We start from the raw sequence: 22,577 nt of genomic DNA, 5'->3' as shown, positions 1-22,577 counted from the left end.
TTCGAGGAATCTAACATCCAAGATCCCAGAAATGCTTCAATGTCGAGGATTGGCACAAATTTAGGAAGTAGAATTATGCGAGGGACCTATTCGTTCGTTCCCTTCGGTTATTTCAGATTTTCTTTGGCAGATTCAAATATTTTGCGGCACTGTGGAGAAAATTTGAGGGAAAAAATAACTGACGTCTCCAAAATTTTGCAGAAAATCTCATAACGGCACACGAGTAATTATGCTTTTTGTCACAACATATCCATGCCGACTTGCGAAGAAGGCAACGATTCCATTGCGAATATCTGGTTGTCAGCATGTGTTAAAAAGAGTGACTCTTGCCATGTCAAAAAACCTAGATCTGGATGTTCTTGTTAATAATTTACAACATTACACATTAAAAATTGCAAGGCAGTTCTGATCACATGACTGTGTGTGTGTGTGTGTAGTATTTTTACTAATATTCTTTTGATTGCCCCCTTGTGATTTTTCTGTTTTTTGGACGGCACAAATGCAGCAACTCTGCAATAAATGCCCTGGTCATCAATGATCCTCGAGGTAAATTATTTTTTGAAACTCAAGTGAAAAGTGACAGAAAGTGGAATAATTTGATAGCTACTTTACAAGAAAAAATTATATTGGATGGATAAATGATTCTTTTATAAACGATCTGTTTGCAGAAGAAGTTCATCATAAAAAGGGTTAAAGACAGGATGCTAACTTGATATAGATTAGCTTGATTGAATGCTAAGCTATATAATTTGAGCCTGAATTCCAGTATACATGAGTATAATAAGATATCAGATCTAATATTATTGAACGTAATTATATATCAAGTCTAATTATTTGTAGGATTATAATATATCAGATCCAATACTCTCAAGTTTAGCTATATATTAAATCTAAGTCCATGTAAGTTTGATAAAATATCAACTATCACCCTCAATTTTATGAACTCCTAAAAAAAAAAAAAGTGTGGTCATCTTTTAGCTGAACGAACACTCAAGATTCTCATTCCTGGCGTAGTAAAATTTGAAACATCAATGTAAAAACATTTTGGAGCACAGTGATTTTAGAAAAGAGGAAAATCATTTTTAACTGCTGGAGCAATATAAAAGCATCGATTTCTGAATTCGCTGCGAGTATCAGCTCTAAATATTGGTAAAATTATTTCATTAAGACCAATTCATGCGTTCAACTAAATTATCAGCATCGATATTAAAATAAATAAATAAATAAACCAAGAATAGAATATTCCCCCCTCAACTTCTCGAGTTGCCGACCTATAAGGATGTAAACGATTCTTCAAATATGATTATTATGGGTTGTCAGACTCACCACTACACACTTCCCTCAAGAAACAAAATGATTCCCCGTTAAGATCAAGTAAAAACCTTGTATACCGTAGGATTATTCCCTAATGTATATGCCTATATGGCATGACATCCAAAATCTCTACGTCAATCAATAAACCAGTCCGGCTTCCACAAGATTAAATGGTAAAATTGTGGCGCATATAATTCCGTCAGATATAACATCCAGAACTAAGTGACAAAAAAAAGATTCCCCGTGGCATTTGTCCTTCACTGCACTTTCTCGATCAAAAGCCCAATATAAGAACACTTGTTATGGAGTGCCTTAATCTCTGATTATAGCAATGGCTAGCTCAAATTCGATTACTGAGCCCTCTCCTAAGTTCCAGCTGCCTACTAGACGCTCAATCATGGCAGAAGCAAAGGCAGCAAGTCCTGCCCCAGAATGGTTGTCTACCCGTAATGCTGCCCTGTCTAATTTCCAGAAGGTGGTCTCAATACATTACCATGGAAAACTTGACAATTTTTTTACCATTACAGCAATGGTTAATTAATTACCTTCTACTAACAAAGATATTTATTTCCCTTTTTAAAAAAAAGCAGATTGTTGCAGAGTTGATGGGTACGTACATTCTTGTATTTGTGGGCTGTGGAGCTGCTCTCACTGACAAAGTTCAAAGACTAAATATGTTAGGAATAGCAATTGTGTGGGGCGCAGTTCTGATGGCAGCTATTTATGCTCTTGGTCATGTCTCCGGTGCACATTTTAATCCTGCAGTTAGCATTGCCTTGGCTGTTGTCCGCAAATTTTATTGGAAAGAAGTGAGAGATTATGATTAAATCAGTAGTTTTGCGTGAAATATTTCATGGAAAGAAAATAATTTACATGTAAAATGTTTTTTTCAAAATATGATATTTGATAAGATAAAATGAAAAGTACAATGACAATAGAATGATGATAGGATGTTATGGTAAATGATATAGTGGTTGTGGTTGTGATTGTAGTAGCAGTGGTGATGGAAAGGAGGGTGGGAGGAGGTGGAAAAGAGTTTTGGAGGTTGTAGTGGAGAGGTTGTTGTGGGTGGTAGGGGTGGTTTATAATATTGAATGATATTGTGAGTGGAATGATATCTTAAAAATATTCTATAAACTTCATAAATTGATTTTTTTTTCAATAAATGAATTAAGTTTAAAATTATTTTAATAAATTTTATGTTAACCATTTTTCCAATAAGATATTTACAAAAAAAGAAAAAAAGAAACACAAGAAAATCAGAAAAATATTTTGTGTAAAATATTTGAGGGAAAAGAAACGCCCTCTTAGTAATATTTTGTGTAGAATTTACCTGAACGGCGTGTTATGTCTATGTAGGTACCGATGTACATTTTGGCTCAGGTCCTCGGATCAACACTTGCAAGTCTAACTCTTAGGCTGCTGTTCCACGAGCAAGGAAATATTCAACCTATAGTGAATCAGTACTCAGATCCAACTAGTGATCTTGAAGCAATTGTGTGGGAATTTATAATTACATTTATCTTGATGTTCACCATTTGCGGCGTCGCTTCCGATCCTCGTGCGGTATGGTCTGAGTTACACTTGTTGCTTGCTTCGAAAATCTTTTATATTAATGAAGAAAAAATGGCACTAAAAAATAGATGTGATGTATTCCTTTTGTTTTTGTGGTGTTTATTTTCCTCCTTACCCTTTCAATTTGTTTTACGTTCCGACAGAGCAAAGACCTTTCTGGAGTTGCAATAGGAGGTGCGGTAATGTTCAACGCCATGATTGCTGGGTAAACAAACTCCCTTGCTGGTCTAGCCACTTCTGCAACTCAATTCTGTTCGTTTTTAAGTGATCTGATGCATTCATTTTAATAAATTCTCCAGGCCAATCACTGGAGCTTCGATGAACCCTGCAAGAAGTTTAGGCCCTGCTCTTGTCTCTGGTGTTTACAAGAATCTCTGGGTCTATATTGTATCCCCAATTCTCGGAGCAATGGCTGCGGCCGCAGTGTACTCTGTACTTCGGGTACCCGAGCCTACTAAACCAGAGGATACAAATAAATCCACATACAATAATCTTAACTTGCATGCTGATCCATAGACAGATATTCCCAATGGTTTCATGCAAGACTGTTGTAACATTATCTAGCCAATCACCTGGTCATGCCTGAAAACGTTAAACTATTCTGAAGGCAGGAATTCAGGAAATGAATAGTGCCCACTGGATTGTAATTGTTCCCAGTGAATTGTACTTGTTTACGCCAGATGAAAGATAAAGGAATAATGAATTTGAACGATTTCTGAGGCTAGTTTCCACAGAAATGCATGATTGATGACGTGGAACACAGGCAGATTTTTTTAATATATATCTAGATACTAACATGTAAAAGCATTGCTATTGCGACAAAAGAATCATGGACCTGTAAAATCCAGGATCAGTAACCCCTTAAATTTCCAAGTTCAACTTCTTCACTCTATCAAATAATGTAAAACTAGTTTCTACCATACGCCTTCCCCCCCAGCCAATAGGCAGAAGAGTATAACATCTCACTCTAGCTATATTTTGAACCTAGCAATGATTTCAACACAAAAAGCTAAGCTGGCCAACATTTCACAACAGAAAACAATCGGAGCCCAGGAAGGAGCATCTTTCAAAGGAAATGGAAAGTAAAGATAACAAGCTTGAATTACAGAAAATCATCTTCCTAGTCAAGTAAGAAAGCACAAACCTGGGTTTATTAGAGAACTACATGCCCCTACCAGCACTCTCATCCTTCGTTTATAAATACTATACAGCGTATCTACATATATGGAACAGCCAAGTACAGAAAAAGGGGATAGCAGATGGGATGCCTGAATCATTTTGGTGTATCATACAGATTGGATGTCCAACTACTAATCATATTAGAATGGTGAGAACATACGTGGATAAAGATATACAGGGGACTCTGGTTTATCAACACATTGACTAATAAGAAATTGAGCATCATTGGGTCTCCACCTCCCCGCTCTCACCATGAATATATGTTTTACCTGTCAACAAGGGAAAGGTTCAGAGTCAAGAACAATCAAAACAACTTATGTCAGCAGATCACCATGAGATCCAGTCATCGCTATATTCACTTGTTAATCCTCGACGGATTTACTATCTACAGATTTTTCAGTAAATCCTCTATGAGAGAAGGTGTAAATTTAGTGTGATTGACATTCTCTGGTTAATTTCTTCATACCATGAATATTAAATCGTTTGGCAAAAGAACCAGTCACAGTACTTGGGTAATGGTAAACTATCAGCTGTGATAAGATTAAAAAAAACTGAGACTTCTTTTGTTCTTTCCACATACTTAATGAAGTGCTTACCCGGTTTGGGGTAGCCGCCTCCAATTGAGTATCTGGTGAGATTGTGGATGCCTCGGCAAGTAAGAAGAAGTTGCCCCAATTCCATTTTCATCTCCAACAAACTGCTCTGAGTAACTAGAAGCTGGAGGGGACCAAACTGGAACTATACCTCCATCCCTCTCTCTCCTACTACTGCTCGAAGATTCTGCTGTTGAGTCTTCAACATTTGCCGGACCTCTCAAAACGTTAAATGGTGGCAAACTGTTGTCATTATGAACACTTTGCACAAACCCCTGGTTCAAAGTGTCTCTTCTTGGTTGTTGATTTACATTTACATCTCTTGGTACCTCTGCTCTGCCATCTCCTGTAGAATTGCGAACATCTGAAGAAGTTTCTTCGTCTTCAATTCTCAGAAAAGAAGAGGTCATGCTTGGGACCATCTGATCCTCATAGCGGCGATTTGTAGCTGGAGGATTGTTTCTCACAGGCTCATGGTTTTCCTCCATAATTATGTCTTGAGGGAAGGCAATCGGAGCTGATTCAGAAGAGTCTCCAAGCCCTTCCTCAGTTCCATTCTCAATTGCAGCTCTTGAAGCAGCTTCTTGCTGCCACATTTCTGAAAGTGCTTCTTCCAACCTGACCTTTGCTGCATCTATCCCTACAATAGGGAGAGGATAATTTGATCCCAGCTCAATACCAGCAGCTTGAAGTACAGATTCAGGTGCATTCCATGGGTGGTGTATCCATTCAGTTGGTAGCCTAGCAAGTTCAGGAAGCCACCGGCGTACGTATTCTCCATTTGGGTCAAATTTGTAACCCTCAAACTGTGAGCAATCAATGAGTAACTAAGACATTTTTCAAACAAGTCCAAATTAAGAAAAGATGAGTAGGAGATATGCATAAATTAAACTGTAATACCATAGTTGCAAAAATTAGTTATGCAATACAGAAAGGCAGCTTATAAAAATTACAATGTCTCATCCGCACCTGTGGATTATCTATGCGATCAAACTCCCGGCCATCTGGGAGAGTGCCGGTTATGTATTGCCAACCAAGAGCATCACTCTCTAAATCTGCATCCAATAGGGTATCCCAAAAATACTTCATTCCCCATCTCCATGGAAGTTGTAGAACCTTCACAAAGAAACTAGCAACAACCACACGTATACGATCATGCAGCCAACCGGTGGCCCACAATTCTCTCATCCCAGCATCAACTAATGGATAACCTGTTCTACCTTGTCTCCATGCCTTAAAATAGCCTTCGTCCACGACCCAAGGGAAGAACTTAAGGTGCCCAAGAAGAGGCCTTTCATGACTGTAAGGATGGTTGAAACTCAAGTATCTTGAATATTCCCTAAGACCAATTGACTTGAGAAACAAGTTTACACTCTCTTCGCCAGCCTTGTTCCCTTCATTTGCCCACAGAACCTGCTTTATGCGAACAAGATGGAAGACTTTTCTCACACTCACCTCCCCAAAATGCAAGTGCGGAGAGAGAAATGAGGTTGTAGCGCTATCAGCCTTCCTACGATTCTTAGAGTACTCAATTAATGGTCCATTAATGAAAGTGGTCAGAGCCCTATCAGCATTGCTCCATCCAGGTGACCATGCTCTGGCAAGAAGTGCATTGCTTCCTTTCTCCAATTCATCTTCTAATACCAGCATCTCTGAAGGGCATCTAGAGGCATCACCTGAAAGAAAGCAATAAATAGGTGAAAGCAGATTGGAGAGGACAAAAAGTACCTGCCAGAACATAAGAAAATATAGAATAATCCTGTAGAAGAAGCTTGCTGCGGATAATATATGCACAGAAGATAGAAAATAGAACATAGAGTTGAAGATGTTGAATAGGACTGCTGTTAATGTTCTGATATCAAATTCTCATTATGATTGCAGAAGGGAAGCGTGGTGGCAAGTCCTGTGTAGAAAAGCCTACCTGCTAGAAATCCAGTTTTGGAGCGCTCTGGCAGTTAGATACTACATACGTACATATTGTTTCTCTTGAGGACCGTATGATTAAATAAGATATAGCACGAGTGCTTGCATTTTCTTGTTTTATTAATGTTTCCGATGCTCTACAAGGCATTCTCTCAAATCACAAACATAAAAATGGGGCACCATCAAAAAGAAAAGTTTGAAAGAAGACATACCCGAAATAATCCTCTTAGGCGGGAGAAGTGGAGCCTCTGGATCAAAAGGCATGCTGAGGCATCTATCCCAGAAAGTAGCAAAGGTTGTGAAGGAACGGCCTTGGGCATCATTAACATCCCATGGTTCATAAAGTAAATCTGCATTAAAAGATCTTACAGCAATACCTTGAGCAGTCAAAACCTCCTTCGCCCGATGATCCCTAACCAGCGACAGGGGATCTGAAAAACAATAATTGAGAGTAAAAGATGAATTGGCAACAAATGTTGAAATGAAAGACAGTGAATTGCCACTTGATGCATTGGGAATTTCCAACTTCTGTTGGAATGAAAAATAGATAAGGAAATGATGAATTGCCATCGTATGTTGGGATGAAAGGCTAGTAGATTGCAACTTAATGCAGTGGATGCACGTGTCACGAACTCAAGAAAGACTCGAATCAACAAAACTAGATTAGCTAAGGCCCTTCCTCCTAAATTAATTTGAAGCGAGTTCAAATAGAAACTGACCAATCTAAATATACAAAGGGAACCATATACAAACTGCTGAAAAGAAAATGGGTGTAGTGGAATCACATGGTTATGGGATGCCCCGTAGCATTCATGACAATTTATATCACCACAAAAGCAATTGCTCAATAATCAATTAGTCAACGAAAACAAATGTATAATCACAACTTCAATAAATCCATCGCAAGAGACTATTCCAATCCACACGAACCTCAAGCAATAATCATGGAATTATTTATCGATCACAACACAAAATCGAAATCCCAATAATACCAGAAAATTCTACGAAGGGAAATTGAACAAAAAAGGAACGAAAACATCGAAACCCAAAAAGGATCTGCTGAAAAGAATATTATATTATGAAGAGTCCATCAAACCACATGATCCTCAAACCCCATGGAACAAAAGTAATAATTTAAAACAAAGTCTAGCGAAAAGATAGATAGAGACCAACCATATAAGTGGTTGAAGAAGAGCTGAGTAGCCCCAGTAGATTTGATAACCTCAAGAAGAGTAGAAACACTATCGGTTGATCTCTTAGTAACAAGAGAAGTACCAAGACTCCTTAAAGAAGAGTCAAGATGAGCCAAACTTTGTTTAAGCCACCACCTTGAGACCCTACCAGGAAAAAAATGGCCTTCCTCTTCAGGTGCCCATACAAACACTGCAACAACCGCACCTGCTCTTACACCAGCTGCAAGTGCTGGGTTATCTTCTACCCTTAGATCTCTCCTGAACCAAACTATACTACAGCCACCACCTGACATCTCTCTCTAAGAGGAAGAGAAAAAAGAAGAAGAGTCACTTTCTCTTTCTCTTTGCTAATATCAGTTACTGTATGCCATATCGACTTTTCCTGTTTTGCTGCCTTCTTTAGAAACTCACCAACAATTTGCTGTTAATGATATTATCCTTTCTGCTTCTGGGTTATACTTTTTCGATACTATGAGAGGAGAGAGAATCTATTATCTCTTGTTATCTTTTTATCATTGCTAAATACAGCTCCAAATTTAGTGGGTGATAATAATTTTATGTTATTATTTTCATTTTTCTTTGACTTTTAATAATAATTATGTGCTTATGAAAGGAATCTGTCCCTTTTATAACACTGTTATTATACATATAAAGTAAATGATATTTTACTGTATAAATGGTACAGTTGATTTTATTTTTATTTTTATTGTAACGGGGTACTGTATATAGTTTTCAGAAATCTATAGTTTTTCCGTTTCTTTTTAGAAAACACGTTTTTTTATTTGTTTTTTTTATTATATTTAACTTATTTATCATTATTTTTTATCCCTTTTTTGTAATTTTTTATTTTTAAAAAAATCTATTATTTTTTATACCATTCTTTTTATTTTTATTTTTATTCTTTTGTAATTTTTTTTTATTTTTTTATTTGCACTTCTCATAAAAAATTTATTATACAAATTGATTTTCACTCTATTCTATTATATATAAGTATTAACTTTTTAATTTATAGTTATAATTTTTACTTGTTTTTAAAAAACATGTTAATAACACATACATGTTAATTCATTTATGTTAGAAAAATAAATTATTTAAAACATGTAATTAGGCGAATCAAATAAACATGTTAGTATTTTTTTATTAGTACATATAATTATTTAATGTATGTACATGATTTTTCATTTATAATTGTGATTTTTATTGTAAAAAAATGCATTTGAGAACTTTGGATATTTATTTATTGCCAAAAATATTGCCATGCTTGCGACGAGTCAAATAACTACTTGCTATTTTAAAATATATTTAGTTAAAAATATATAGATATAAATATAAGATAACCCGTCTAAAATAATTTTGAAATAAATTTTTGTATTTTTAATTAAAATTAGAACTATAGATAAACATGTTATCCCTTATTTTAGTGTCATTGTCTTTTCGATTCCAATATATTAATCAAAACATCACTAATCCATGAATTATATGGAATTATACAGTTCCTTCTATCCATGCTCAAATGTTTCCGACCATAAGTTACTGAAACAAAAGGACAGGAATAATTAAGAAAAGAAAAGGTAAAAAAAAAATTAATAGATCATGTGAAAGTTGATGCGTTCGTCTGGCTTGATTTTCTAGGGTTAATTTTTAGATAATTGGTCCAACCGATGGAGTAAATCATTTGTATAATTTTTTATTTTTTTTAGTTTAACGTGGGTGTCCGGGTCAGCTTGCGCGCACCTCGACTAATCCCACGGACCCTGAAGTTAACGACTATGTAAGCCTCTAGTGGCCATCATATGAGCAACTACAGGGCTCGAACCTAAGAGCACAGAGAAAGCAAATCTCTTGATCTCAAACTCTTACCACTGAACTACCACCTAAATGGTTAAATCATTTATATAATTTAATATCATGAGTTTTTGGTCTAGTCCCTCGCCCCTTGTAGGAAGAGAGAGGCTGGCGGGGTGAGTGAATAGGATTGGTTGATTGGAGTGGGGACTCTCAGCAAATTGACAGGCAATTTGCAACCACAACTTTTGTTTTCTTGATTTTTATTTCCTTCTCTCTATATCCCATTCAAGAAAACAGAGCCCCCAGACATCTCTAGTCCCTTCTCTAACCCTCCCTCTCACTGTCAGGTGGACTGGTAAAATGAAAGATGGCTCGAGTTTTCATGAATAAATAGTGTATAGATTAGGAGCTCCCTTGCGGTGAAAAGACATGGACACCGATCATTTTCGAGCCGTGCTCTTGGTGTTTTATTTTTTCTAGCATGCTGTATGGGGATTGCGTTAGATCAGCCTGGGATTGAACTGGAAGCTTGGATGGTGGAGGGGGACAGCAAGTATGGCGAGAGATGGGTATGCTGAGTGCTGACTAGTTGGATTTGGCCTTTTCTCTTGAAGTGGACCTTCGCTCCTTTCTTTGTGGTTCTTCATAATGCTCGGATTCCATGTTCGTCACTGTTAAAACTGATTCATGATATGGCTCTCTATTGGTCGAATTCTACCGCTAATTGGAATGGCGTGTTTTCAGTTTGACGGGATGTACATACTTCACATCATTTTTATATTTAAAGCCACGAATTTGACGTTTAGTAATCATTCTTTTAAAAGGGTAATTAAATTATTTTTAATGTGCTTCAAGAACAGGAAAAATTACCCCGATCAATTTTAAAATGACAAAGTAACATGCGGAAAAGATCATTTTGCTCTCGATAACTAATTCATTATTGTAATCCACCGAAAATAAAAAAGAAAAAGTAAAATAAATAATAACTTTAAATTTTATATAAAAAATTTATTTTGATCCCCTATATTTTTTTTATAGATGATTGATCTCTTTTGTTATAAAAAAAATTAATTTTGATACCAAACTTTATTTTTTTTATTTTTTCAATTCTTTTCATGAGAGTAGAGAAAACACAATTGAATTCTAGTATAAAAAGAAAAGGTCGCATTTGACATTTATTCTAATCACTAGAATCGCTGAAATTGGTGTTAATAGGTTCCATTCGGTAAGAGAATTCTTATATTGTTGTTTTGAGCTTCAATATTGTCATGAAAAACAAATCTAAGTCAAGGACGAGAAAATCTATTTCGTTTGATTTTGTGATTTGAGTTGTTTTTTTGGTTTATTAGGTTGCAAAATTGGCTTCTACATGTTCTAAGACTAGTTTTAGGGTGTTTTTGGCTTTAAATGGATTGAAAAATAAACTTTTTTTTGGTTAAAATTCATAGTCTTGATTTTTCAGTCACTATAGTAGTGGTTAGAATCTGGGCTAGTAGATGACACGTCATCTACCCATTTAAATGAGAAAAAAGGTCCAGGCATACGAGTTTGGGCTATTCCTTTCAAAGGCCCAGTGTGCTGTGTCATAGGCCTATGGCTTACAATGTTGGACTATTTTTTTGCCCATTTTGATTTTTTTTAGATACAAATTTATAAAAAAAAAAATATATTAAACCCAGTTAAATCTATGACCCAAATCGCAGGTTCGACAAGTTAAGTCATGGTATTTAGTTTATTGTTGTTTTTTTATTGTATTCGTTGTCCCTCTATTTTTCTTAAATACAATTTCACCATTTGTTATCAACAATTTGGATTTGTTACCTTAGTCTCACGCGCCTTTCGTGGTTTTTTTTAAAAAAGAAAATATTTCATACAAAAAAATCACATCTATTTTATTGTCATATAAATCTATTAAATGAAAAATAATATATGGGATAAAAAGATTTATTGAATTCAAAGACATACATGACTTGCGTCAAGAGTTTAGTTTATTAATTTAAATTTATTTTAAAAAAAATAGTGTGGAGTTTTTTGTTGTTGTTAATTTTATCCTTTAATATTAAATTAATTAAAGATTTAGTTTCCCTGTATGTTTTTTCATAATTATCACTGCAAGTTATGCATGTCAACTCAGAATTACCTTGGGAGATCTAATATGTTTTCTTCTCTAAGTCTTTTAAAAAAATAAGAATAATGTTTTTGTTTTTGAGTTGTAGAATATAAATTAAAATTCACCGTAACTTGAAGTCTTTCTATACTATGTTTACAAGATTATTTGTTTTGATATCAAAAACCTAAATTTAATCCTTAACACGTTACTTTATTATTTATTAAATTTTAAATATGTATTTTTTTTTAGTTTAATATGGATATTCAGACTAACTTGCATATACCTCGACTAATTCCATAAAAAATTTCAAACATGTTGATTGTATTAATTTTGACATAACATATAATCAATACTAGATATCGTACTGGACATCCATGCAAATGTTGATAGCTAGCTCATTGCACTATGCCGCAGGTATGAGTAAAAAAAAAAGTATTGCTCTTTTAAAAACAATTAATTATAAATTTAAAATTAACTAGATATTAAATAATATTTTTTATAAAAAAATAACTAATAACTTGGAGTCATTATAGAAATCACATCATGTTACGTATCGGCTCGCGGTATTGTTTGGTGGTAAACAATCTATTAGACAATCGATTGTAATCTATTCATTCTGATTATAGATTAGAAGGAAAATGATGGACTTCATGAAATCGTTGATTGAAAATTACCTAAATACCTTTAAAAAATTGAGGTTTTTTTATAATGTTTTATTACTTATGTAAACAATAAATAAAGCATGTTAGTATATCTTTCTTTTTCTTTTTTTTTTCTTTTTTTTAAATCATGTTACAAATTTTGTGGTGTACCTGAGTTGGTAGACGCATAGAACCGGACAAAGGTTGCGTGTTCGAGCGCTAGGGGTGCAAATTTTTTTGAATTGTGATAGATAACTTGTTATCTAGTCCCTTAATTAAAAAAAAATTGAAGAGCCAGATGTTGGGTCAGACCTTTTTCCATCTTTTTTATTTTTCCCCTTTTATCACTTTTTTCTTTGGTTTTTCACACTTCGAAAAATAATTATTTTATTCACTTACTCTTTAACTTTTACATAGTTTATAAATAATATTATAAGTTTTTATTTGAATTTTAATAAATTTTATTTTCAGTTATTATATATCTAATATAAAAATAATAATACTAGTAATAATAATAATTTGTTCATGACAAATGATTGAAATTGATTTATTATTATTAAAATTCTTAAATTGATCTTAAATATGATTTTATTACAATTATGATTTTTATAGCTTTCAATCACATAAAATATAAAAATATTATTTAGAAATGGTTTATTAACTTGTTTTAACAATCATACAATGTTTTTTTTCTTTTAAATAGAAACAACAATTCTAGTTAAAAATATTGTATTGGTTAAGATAAATAAGAGATGTTAATAGAAAATCTACCTTGATGGAAAACAAATTCTAGAATAACTTTATTTTCGGATTTAATAACAATGCCAAAAAGTTTCCTGAGGCTTGTATATTTTCAAGTGAGTCGATATTGAAATCTCTCAACCTAACTTCTTATCTATCTCAAGTTTTCAATTAAACAATGTGGGAGCTAACATGACTTGAATTGGTTAATTTCACGAGTCTAAAAGCAACCTGGTGATCAATAAAAACATGGCTCAACTTTTAAAAAAGCTTCAAGATGACAATTATTTTTTAAAATTAAGACTACTCTAGATTGGATCGACCTCGGTCACCTTGTGAACCGAGTAATGGAGTTCATTACGTTTAATAACTTATTTTTTAACTATTTTTATTTAATTATGTGATAGGAAATAAAAGCACCAACCCTAAAAAAGATGTTTATTTTAGACTGTGATAACCTTATAAAAACCAAAAATAAATAAATTATGAAATATATTTATCAACAAATCCAATATTGAATGATGAAATAAAAAAAAAATAAAGGACTAAAAACTAAAAAATATATCAAGCTTGATAGGTAAACATGTCAAACTTGTAAATCGAGTAACTTGGGCAAACATGTTATACCCGTGAACTGAGTCACGGACTCCACTTGAATTAATAACTTGTTTTTTTTTAGTTTTTTTTATTCAACTATATGATAACAAAAATAAACGATCGTAAGATCAAGCACCAATACAACACCAAGATATTTTTTGAGATAATAATGACTTTATAGAAAAAAATATAATAAATTATGAAACTTAATTCCCAATTAATCTAATATTGAAAGATAAAATTAAAAAAAATAAAAGTTAAACTCGTCAAACTCGTAAATAGGTTAATGTATTTTATAATGTCTAATAACATGATTTTTTCTGAAACTAATTTTATTAATTATATGATTAAAAAAACATAGACGATCACATAATAATCAGGTTCAATTAAAAAATACGTGCCAGGGCACGAGGAAGGCTTGCTACATTTAGGCGGGGTGTGAACCTTCCTTCATGCTCAGATCGGTGTCTTCTTTGATGTCCTTTGAATAGTCGAGGAATCCTTTTCCATATAAGGCAACGCGTTTGGCAGAGCTAGGTTTGGTGTGGCTTTCATAACCCATTTTTCTTCTTCTTTTTTCCTCACTTTTCTCTCTTTTCTAACCTTGGTTTTCATGACTGGCTTATTCATTTCTCCCCCCCCCCCCCCTCCCGGCCCAATGTTTTCCTAGTCTTCCATTCTAGTTTATTGACTCTCAATCTTTAGAAAAATAAGAATCTGAACAATATCTTCAATTCTGGGTTTTTTTTTTCAATCACAAAGGACAATCGTATTTTTCCCCCTTCACACGCGCACGTTCTTCACCGAGTTAGTTCTGTCAAGATGGAAGAACGCCTTTTTAAAATTTGCCCAACATGAATATGCTGTCGAACTTGCGTGTGAAATGAAACTTCAACATGCTCAAAAACAAGGTTGCTTTGAGATTTCCAAACCGTCCAACAAGTCTACCATCTGCACATGTGCAAGACTATCATATGATAAAATTGTCAAATATTGAAAATCACGCCATCGTCTTACCAAAGGTTCAACGAAGGACAGTATTTGTTGGAAGAGTAACGACAATGTAACATCTGATAATTATTTCATGTCTGCTATTACTAGTCCACAATTAATAAACGTTAACCACATAATTTGTCTGCATTATGGTTGGGATATTTTAGTGTAAAAAAAATTATTCAAGTGTTATTAACTTGTTTTTTAATAAAAAAAATTTAATTATAAACTTAAAATATAATGTATATTAAATATATTTTTTTAATATTACGATAACATATCAAATAATATTTATTTTTAATATTAAGATAACGATATATTGGATCGATCTAGGTTAATCTGTCAGATTTGTTATCAGGGTTATGAGATAGTGATAACCCTATAAAAAGTAAATCAAAATAAATTATAAAAGTCAAATCATGATCATCCAAATAATGAAGAACACAATTAAAAAAATATATATTAAATTAAAAAAAACAAAAAAAAACTACATGAGTCAACTAAGGTTAACATGTAAAACCAACGACTCAGGTCATAAGATCGGGATAACTTCATAAAACGCAAATAACAAAAAAAATATGAAGCTCGATTTCCAATAAATCTAATATTGAAAGATAAAAAAAATCAATTAATAAAAGGATTAAAAAAACACTCAAGTCAACCTGAACTAACTTGTTAAATCTGTAACCTAGGCATGAGACCGAAATTACTTCATAAAAAGAAAATAAAAAAAATCATGAAACTCTATTTTCTACAAACCCAATGTTAAAGGTTGAAATAAAAAAAAAAGCTGAATTCATGAGACCGGGATAACTCCACAAAAAACAAATTGAAAAAATATTATGAAACTTACTTCTTAACCAACCTAACATACATTGAATGAAAAAATTAAAAAAGAAAATATTCAATTAAAAAGGATCCAAAAAATAAATCGAGTCAACTTGTCAAACTCGTAACCTGAGTCATGAGATCAGATAAACTATATAGAAAGAAAAAAAAAATGAAGCCCAATTAAAATATATTCAATTAAAAAGAATAAAAAAAACCGAGCCAACTTGCCAAACCCGCAATCCGAGTCATGAGATTAAGATAGCTCCATAGAAAGCAAAACAAAACAAAATATAAAGCCCAATGAAAAAATTATTCAATTAAAAAAGAACAAAAAAAAAATAGAGTTAACCCGAGTCAACCAGCTAAATTCAGGACTTGGATCATGAGATCGGGATAATACCATAGGAAGCAAGCTGAAAAAAATTGTGAAGTTTAATTTTAACCAGTTTAATATTTAAGAATAAAATTAAAATTAATAAATAAATAAATTATGAAAAAAACAAATAGTGTTTTGTGAGAGTGGCCTCTCCACTTTTAACATTTTTTTTTATTGTTAATATTAATATTAATTAATGGTAGTAATAAACCTCTTTTTAATATCCTGCGGACGAAATCTGGCAGGATTGCATCCTGTGGTTTCTTTTGAAGATAAGATAAATGTCCCCAGCACAATAGTGTTACCGTACGTAATGACACTAGATATCCCAAATGTTCCGTTTTGTGATTTAATTGGATTGTGATGATCAATGATTTAGCCATTTAGGCATATATTATACCCATATGAAGTGCAGTGCTCGAGCTTCAAGATTGACAAGGTCATGAAATTAATTACCCGAAAACAATATTATGGGTGTGAACAGACCGATCGGTTTCAATTGTCAAGAAGAAAGCGGTTTTGTTTCACTGTACTTCCAAAATAATTTGGTCGGTGAAGGAAGCTACTGGTGGTCAGCTCAGCAGAGAAGTACGAGTCCACTCGGATCCCATGGTTTACATGTGGATATGAGCAATTCAACATGCAACCCATATTTCGTGCATAAAATCTGATACAAGAATTCTTTGGTCGATTCCATTTACAGACGGGGACCCTCTCATGTTCCCTTTTTTTTTTTTGTGGTCAGAGATATATAGATATAGATCAAAGACTGGTCTCCTTTAATTGATCAAGAAACCAAACTATCAAGGGGATAAAACGACCTTGACCAGGAAAAACAAGAAGGGCTTCCCTTGCTCCGAGATGGGCAGCTCAATTGCTTTTTTCACTTTTAGCGAAAATGAAGTAGGACTGTTGGGGACCTGAAGCCAAAGCAGCGGCATGGAAGACAGTGGAATGGCACTCAAATTCACCAAAACTTTGGAGATCGAGGGTGTCAGTGATGACTTTTGGCATCTCCTTAAAGAAAAGATTGCTGCTGAAGTTGCATTTTTAAAGGACAAGTATCAACATCAGCCAAGTTGGTGCAGCACATGGCACGTGGGGTCGTGGTCCGTCCTATTTGTTTGCAGGGCACCTGCCCTTGCCAATGCCATGGTGCTCTATTCTATCGGTCCCCTCTTCCAAGTTCCTACACGTTCGAAGCCACCACCAATGATCAAAAAAGTGTTCAAAAAAAGTGGTAAATTATATACGTACAGCGATGAGGTGAAAAATAAAAGAGTGCTGGCATTCTGTTGCAAGGCAAGTCAACACATGATATGTGCACGTTCAGGCAACGCACGTTTATGAATCGGTCCCATTATAAACTACTCAAACCCGCTGGGAAAGCGACGCAGCCCTAGGTTCATTATATATTTTTCCTCCTCCACCCAACAAATTTACAACTAGTTTCAAGGGTATAACGATCCATTTATCACTGATAAATAGAATGGGACAAATAAGTACATTTTACATTTTAATTGCATGGTAAAACCACTCATATACCATTGGAAGCAAGAAAATCAAACTTTACATTAAGGGATATTTTTGCATTTTCACAATTGCTTTTTAACTATTATAATTGAAGTCGAGGGGCACTTTAGTGTTTGCACAAATATAAAATAATAAATAGTTAAAATGCAGAATGAAATCATGAAAATACCTTTAAAATAAAAAATTTAAGCACGAGATCAAGGGGTGTTTTCAGCTTTTTATAATGTTTTTTTTTTGTAATTACAAAATCAGCTTAGGAACAATTCTATATTTGGCTAAATAAAAAAATAAAAGGTGAGCACATGTGTACGATACTCGATGACCCATGAAAGAGAGTATTTATAGCCTTTAGAGAATAAAAATTATTCAAAAGTATTAGTGACTAGAGAATAAAAATTATAAACTTTTTACGTGAGTGGTTCAAAAGGTATTTATAGCTATCGAACCTTGTCGTTTTGCTGGAGTGAAGAGACTGGATTTTAGAGACTATCAAATGATAAAGTCAATAACTTTAAGAAAATGGTTGCAGCTCGCTAGATCTCTACCTGCTTGGGCTCTGCTCGCAGTTACGTCCAAGGCGTTGGGTCTAGAAATAAGCAAGATCCATATCATTTAGATCTGATATTCTGTCAAACCTATAAATATTGGGCATAGATGGAAGCTCCATCTACCTCTCAATGAATTATCACCTTGCTTTTGAACTTTCTAAATTTTTTATGATGCCAAAAAAATATTTATCCATCATATGGTCAAGCACTTGGGGAGAAAGAATGACCAAGCTTGGTGACTAAGTGTATAAAATTTGAAGACTACTTCACTCTTCCTTGATCCTTATTTTATTTATTTGGTTACTATTATTTTTTTAAAAAAAATCATATCTCAACACATTAATATCTTATACTCATTCTTACAAATATCCGATCAGTGAATGAACTCGTTAAACATATGAATCTAGCAACCTAAACTAGCACATCAAACCTATAAACCGAGTTATGGACTCTAGTACGATTATAATTTTTGTTTTCCAAAACTATTTTTTTTATTTAGCTACATGAGATGCTGTAAAATATTAAGCAACAAATAAAAATCAAAATATTTAATATTGTAACACGAGTAATTTATCTTGTTGTGTTTAATAAATTTCTCTATCAAAATAAATTTGTAATAGAAAAACACATAAAATTTATAATAGAAACCAACCTACACATAAAATTTATTGAATAAAAACAAAAAAAATACAAGGCTGCACATATAAAAAATCTTATAAAAAACAATATTAGAAAAAATTAATCTATATAAAATTAAGAGAAAATCACATACGAATCATACTTACCTCTTTAAAAACTAAATACACCCAATATCATTAAAAAAAATAATCACAAACTAATTAAAACATAAACCCAATATTTATTTGAAAACAAATATATCAACTAATGCATTATTTAAAAAAAACAATTTTTTTTTAAAAAAGTTGAGGCGTTGTTGGGTCACATGGAGCACCTGGCCCAATCATGCAACAACCCTCGCGTGAGCCACTATTTTTGTAAGTTTAATGGGGCGGATGTCAGAAAAAAAATGTGGTGTTTGTTTATCCATAGAAGCAAACCACTATAATGATCGAAAAACAAGGTCCTTTATTTTTTATTCAAAAACTCATTTTCAAACTATTTTTAACCCAAAACATATAGGAAACACCTTATAGATCTTGTTAAACCAATCAAAATCAATAGCCTCAAAAAACATTTAAAAAAAATGCCTTAAAACCTGAAATCCACCCAAAATAAAAAACTTTCCAAGCTCAGATATGATATTTCAGGTGTTTTCAAGATTAAAAAAAACACGTAATCTTAACTTTCTTTATCATATGAAACTATTTGACCAAAAAAACGATAATTTTGGTGGATAGATTCCTCACCAACAAACACTTTCTCTTTCCAAACCGGAATCTGACGACCTCTTCTCTCTCCTCCAACCATAAAATGATTGAAAATGAGTAAAATAAACTTTGGTATCAAAATTAAATTTTGTAATTCAAGAGACCAGTCACCTAATAGTTAAAAAATATAGGGAATTCAAATAAATTCTTGATGAAGTTCTCAATCCGCATTCATGTTGCCCCTTTTTTTTTAACTTTAATCCCTTTTCTTTCGATCCAACACTCCGAACCTTGCAAAAAAAGAAGAAGGGGAGCTCTAATCTAGTCTTAAAATGACTTAATTGTGCATACAAAAATATTTCAATGATTAAATTGAGAGTTTATAAAAATTACACTGTTATAATTTATAATAAAATATGAGAGGGTAAACAATATTTTATAAATAGTAAAAACACCACAGTTTTAACTTTATGTATAATTTTGATTGGACAAAAATTGGAACAGTTTTGTTCTGCCCTCAAAGAATTATTTGCCAGATTCTTTGACAAATTAAATGCACAATGCGAGAGATAAATTACTGCTACACTTGATTGTTAAAAACTAACAAGAAATAGTTTTTTTTTGGTGCGATGTACCATGTTTAAAACCTATTTTATTTCACTGAGAATGTTTTAAAAAATTAATTCATATATAGTTTATTCATAAAATAATTGCTAATATTGTCATATAAAATTATGGCAAAACTAGATAATTTTGTAAATAGCATCTTAATAATTTTATTTGGAGAAGATTATTAAAATAATAACTAAAAGAAAAAAAATAAAAGGTGATGGCCCAAAAACCTCTTAAAAAAAGTCAAATGTTATTTTACCTTTTTAACTTCGGAATGAAAAAGGCTATTTTTTTTTGTCATTGTTCTTTTATTTTTCTCAACTATAAATTAAAATTTTATTTCATAAAATTAATCTTCAATTTAATATCAAAATACTTTTAGAGACTGTACATGCGATAACATCCAGAAAAATATTTAACATATAAAATAATTCCACCATTAATTGTGAGGATGAAATAACAAAGATATAAAGTTTGATATTTGAAAATGGCACTGTAAAGTAACAATGTTATCTACAATGATATGCGTGGAAAGAACAATGAAGCATAGTAAAAATCATGTCCTGTTTAAATTTAATTATTACTTTGTAATTTGGAAAAAGGCATAGTAAAGAACAACGATTTGTGATTTGGAACTCAATACTTTGTAAAGACATTATTGATGTTTATGGATATAATTTGTTCAAGTTTTAGTATTGTATTCAATTAAATTTCTGTTTTACATAACTTATAAATTCAATCCATTTAAAAAAAATTGAATTTTAAAGGGTTTGGGTATATTAGATTGGGTTAAGTTTTTGTTGCTATTATATATATCCACGAGTTAAGTTTATATTACTAATTTTATGGGTCTATATTTAGAGATAAATCTACAATATAGAAAAAATTTAATAAAATGCCCACTAATAAAAACTTTGGCACCAAAGCATTTTTAAATAAAAAAAATTAAATAATCAATTCATAAATTATCAAATATAAAAATAAGATAAGTATAAAATATAAAGGTTGAGTAAAGTTTACTAGATTTTTAAAATCTCAACCTGTCATATCTTACGTGTAATATTTATTTTTTAAGTTTATTAATTGATTATCACCAATAATATTTATATTATTCAATTAATTTTAACAAAAAAATGTTAGATGAAATAATATAAATATTACAGATAAGATAAACTGGTATTTTTTTAACGCTCCTAAAAGGCAGGTGGCCGGTTGGATCTGTTTTAACTCCAGAAAAGGAGATGAAAGGTAACTGGATCTCGTCCTGACAGCGAAGAGCCACCAACAACTAACAAAGAGAGACTAACAAACGACACCCTGTCGTTTCGCTGGGCTAGGCCATTCATTTTAAACTTGGTCATGACGTAGTGACACTGTTTTAGGCAGTTGGCCCAACAAAAGACCCAATGTCTCAATAATCCAAGATGCAACTTGCTTTCTGGCTCAATTAGCCCTTTGTTTAGAAAGAAACTAGTTCTGTATACGCGCATTACCGCGGTTGATTTACAAAACCTTTTTTTATTTAATTTTATGATAATAAATATTCATATTTTAAATAATTCCAACGATTTTGGGGAATATTTATTTTACTCGTAATAAATATCCATAAAAACATCTTTTTTTGTTGATATTTTCATCTATGGTCATCATTTTCATGTCGTTGCCACCAACTATATATATATATATATATATATATATATATATATATATATATATATATATATATATAGACACACACACACACACTCAGAGATCATGTGATGCGTTCCTAATTAATCATCCATCACAATGTCGTCTATAGCATCCATAGATTATACTCGAAATTGGCCATGACATAAGAAACTTCGAGGAGTATCCAACAAATGGGGTAGAGTTAGGTAATGAAAATTTACTATAATCCTTTAAATACGATACAAGGGAGGAGGAGAAGAAACCTAAACCATTATCTGTTTTATTTTCCCTACATTTATTATAGTATAAAATAAAAGACATGGTGAATAATCTTGCATTGCTTCATAAAATATTATTTATTTTAATAATTTTTTTTCTTTGACTTTTTTTTTAAATCTATATATATTTTTTTAATTTTGTGATTTGTTTTATATGTGATTAGCTTGATCTTATAACTCGTATTATAGATTTGACGAGTTAACTCAGTGAACTCAAGTTTTTTTTTGTATTTTTTAGTACAATTTTACTATTTAATATTGAGTTGATTGAAAATTATATTTCATAATTTATTTTAATTTATTTTTTATAAGGTTATCTCGGTTTCATGACTTAATTTGTGGGTTTAGCTAACTAAACTAGTTAAATATAGTTTTTTTAATTGAATTTATTTTTAATTATATCATTCAACATAGAATTAATTAAGACTTATATTTTATGATTTATTTTAATTAATTTTTTATAAAATTATCTTTATTTTACAACTCGAATAGCGTATTTTAATTGTGGTAAGCAAGTGGCTTACCACAATCGTAAATTAAGCTCAAGTACAAGTTATAAAGTCGACTGGATCATTGCCATTTGTAATTGTGGTAAGTAAGTGGCTTCATTATAAAGACATGTAATAAAATAATTAATTTATGATAATTGGAGTCAATTCTTGATGGAAAAGAAATCAAGTCCTAACTGCTCAACAAGGAAATTGAGATTTTATTATTACTTTAATCCCTGTATTTCCAGGGACCTTTGCAAAT

General features: G+C 32.2%; 2 protein-coding genes across 3 annotated transcripts; one reads left to right on the top strand and one right to left on the bottom strand.

Moving 5' to 3' along the window:
* The first annotated feature begins 1,645 nt into the window (after positions 1–1,645).
* LOC133691157 (nodulin-26-like) lies at positions 1,646–3,405 on the top strand. The gene is made up of 5 exons (XM_062111523.1): positions 1,646–1,789; positions 1,905–2,123; positions 2,674–2,880; positions 3,033–3,094; positions 3,189–3,405. Exons 1-5 carry the CDS (start codon positions 1,646–1,648, stop codon positions 3,403–3,405), a joined length of 849 nt encoding a protein of 282 aa, XP_061967507.1.
* A 560-nt stretch (positions 3,406–3,965) lies between these two features.
* Positions 3,966–8,308, bottom strand: LOC133691156 (cryptochrome-1). Of its 2 annotated transcripts, none has more exons than XM_062111521.1 (5): positions 7,758–8,308; positions 6,797–7,015; positions 5,631–6,337; positions 4,649–5,467; positions 3,966–4,337 (listed from the first exon to the last, which is right to left on the bottom strand). In XM_062111521.1, exons 1-4 carry the CDS (start codon positions 8,068–8,070, stop codon positions 4,661–4,663), a joined length of 2,046 nt encoding a protein of 681 aa, XP_061967505.1. In that variant the 5' UTR covers positions 8,071–8,308; the 3' UTR covers positions 3,966–4,337; positions 4,649–4,660. The 2 variants fall into 2 exon arrangements, with proteins under 2 accessions (XP_061967505.1, XP_061967504.1); XM_062111520.1 differs by having other exon boundaries at positions 4,665–5,467; positions 7,758–8,307.
* Positions 8,309–22,577: the final 14,269 nt, after the last annotated feature.

Source organism: Populus nigra, chromosome 4 (assembly GCF_951802175.1).
Source record: "Populus nigra chromosome 4, ddPopNigr1.1, whole genome shotgun sequence".
Taxonomy (NCBI): domain Eukaryota; kingdom Viridiplantae; phylum Streptophyta; class Magnoliopsida; order Malpighiales; family Salicaceae; genus Populus; species Populus nigra.
The sequence above is the reverse complement of the archived record's forward strand: the minus strand, read 5'-3'. Positions and strand labels throughout refer to the sequence as shown.

What these genes read in the sequence shown, in the direction of transcription:
- LOC133691157 (XM_062111523.1), top strand. Translation starts at nt 1,646, where the DNA reads ATGGCTAGCTCAAATTCGATTACTGAGCCCTCTCCTAAGTTCCAGCTG. An exon ending in GCAAATTTTATTGGAAAGAA is followed by an intron (nt 2,124 to 2,673) that starts GTGAGAGATTAT and finishes ATGTCTATGTAG; the next exon opens with GTACCGATGTACATTTTGGC. An exon ending in TCGCTTCCGATCCTCGTGCG is followed by an intron (nt 2,881 to 3,032) that starts GTATGGTCTGAG and finishes ACGTTCCGACAG; the next exon opens with AGCAAAGACCTTTCTGGAGT.
- LOC133691156 (XM_062111521.1), bottom strand. Translation starts at nt 8,070, where the DNA reads ATGTCAGGTGGTGGCTGTAGTATAGTTTGGTTCAGGAGAGATCTAAGG. An exon ending in CTTCTTCAACCACTTATATG is followed by an intron (nt 7,016 to 7,757) that starts GTTGGTCTCTAT and finishes ATTGTTTTTCAG; the next exon opens with ATCCCCTGTCGCTGGTTAGG. An exon ending in ATCGCATAGATAATCCACAG is followed by an intron (nt 5,468 to 5,630) that starts GTGCGGATGAGA and finishes GATTGCTCACAG; the next exon opens with TTTGAGGGTTACAAATTTGA.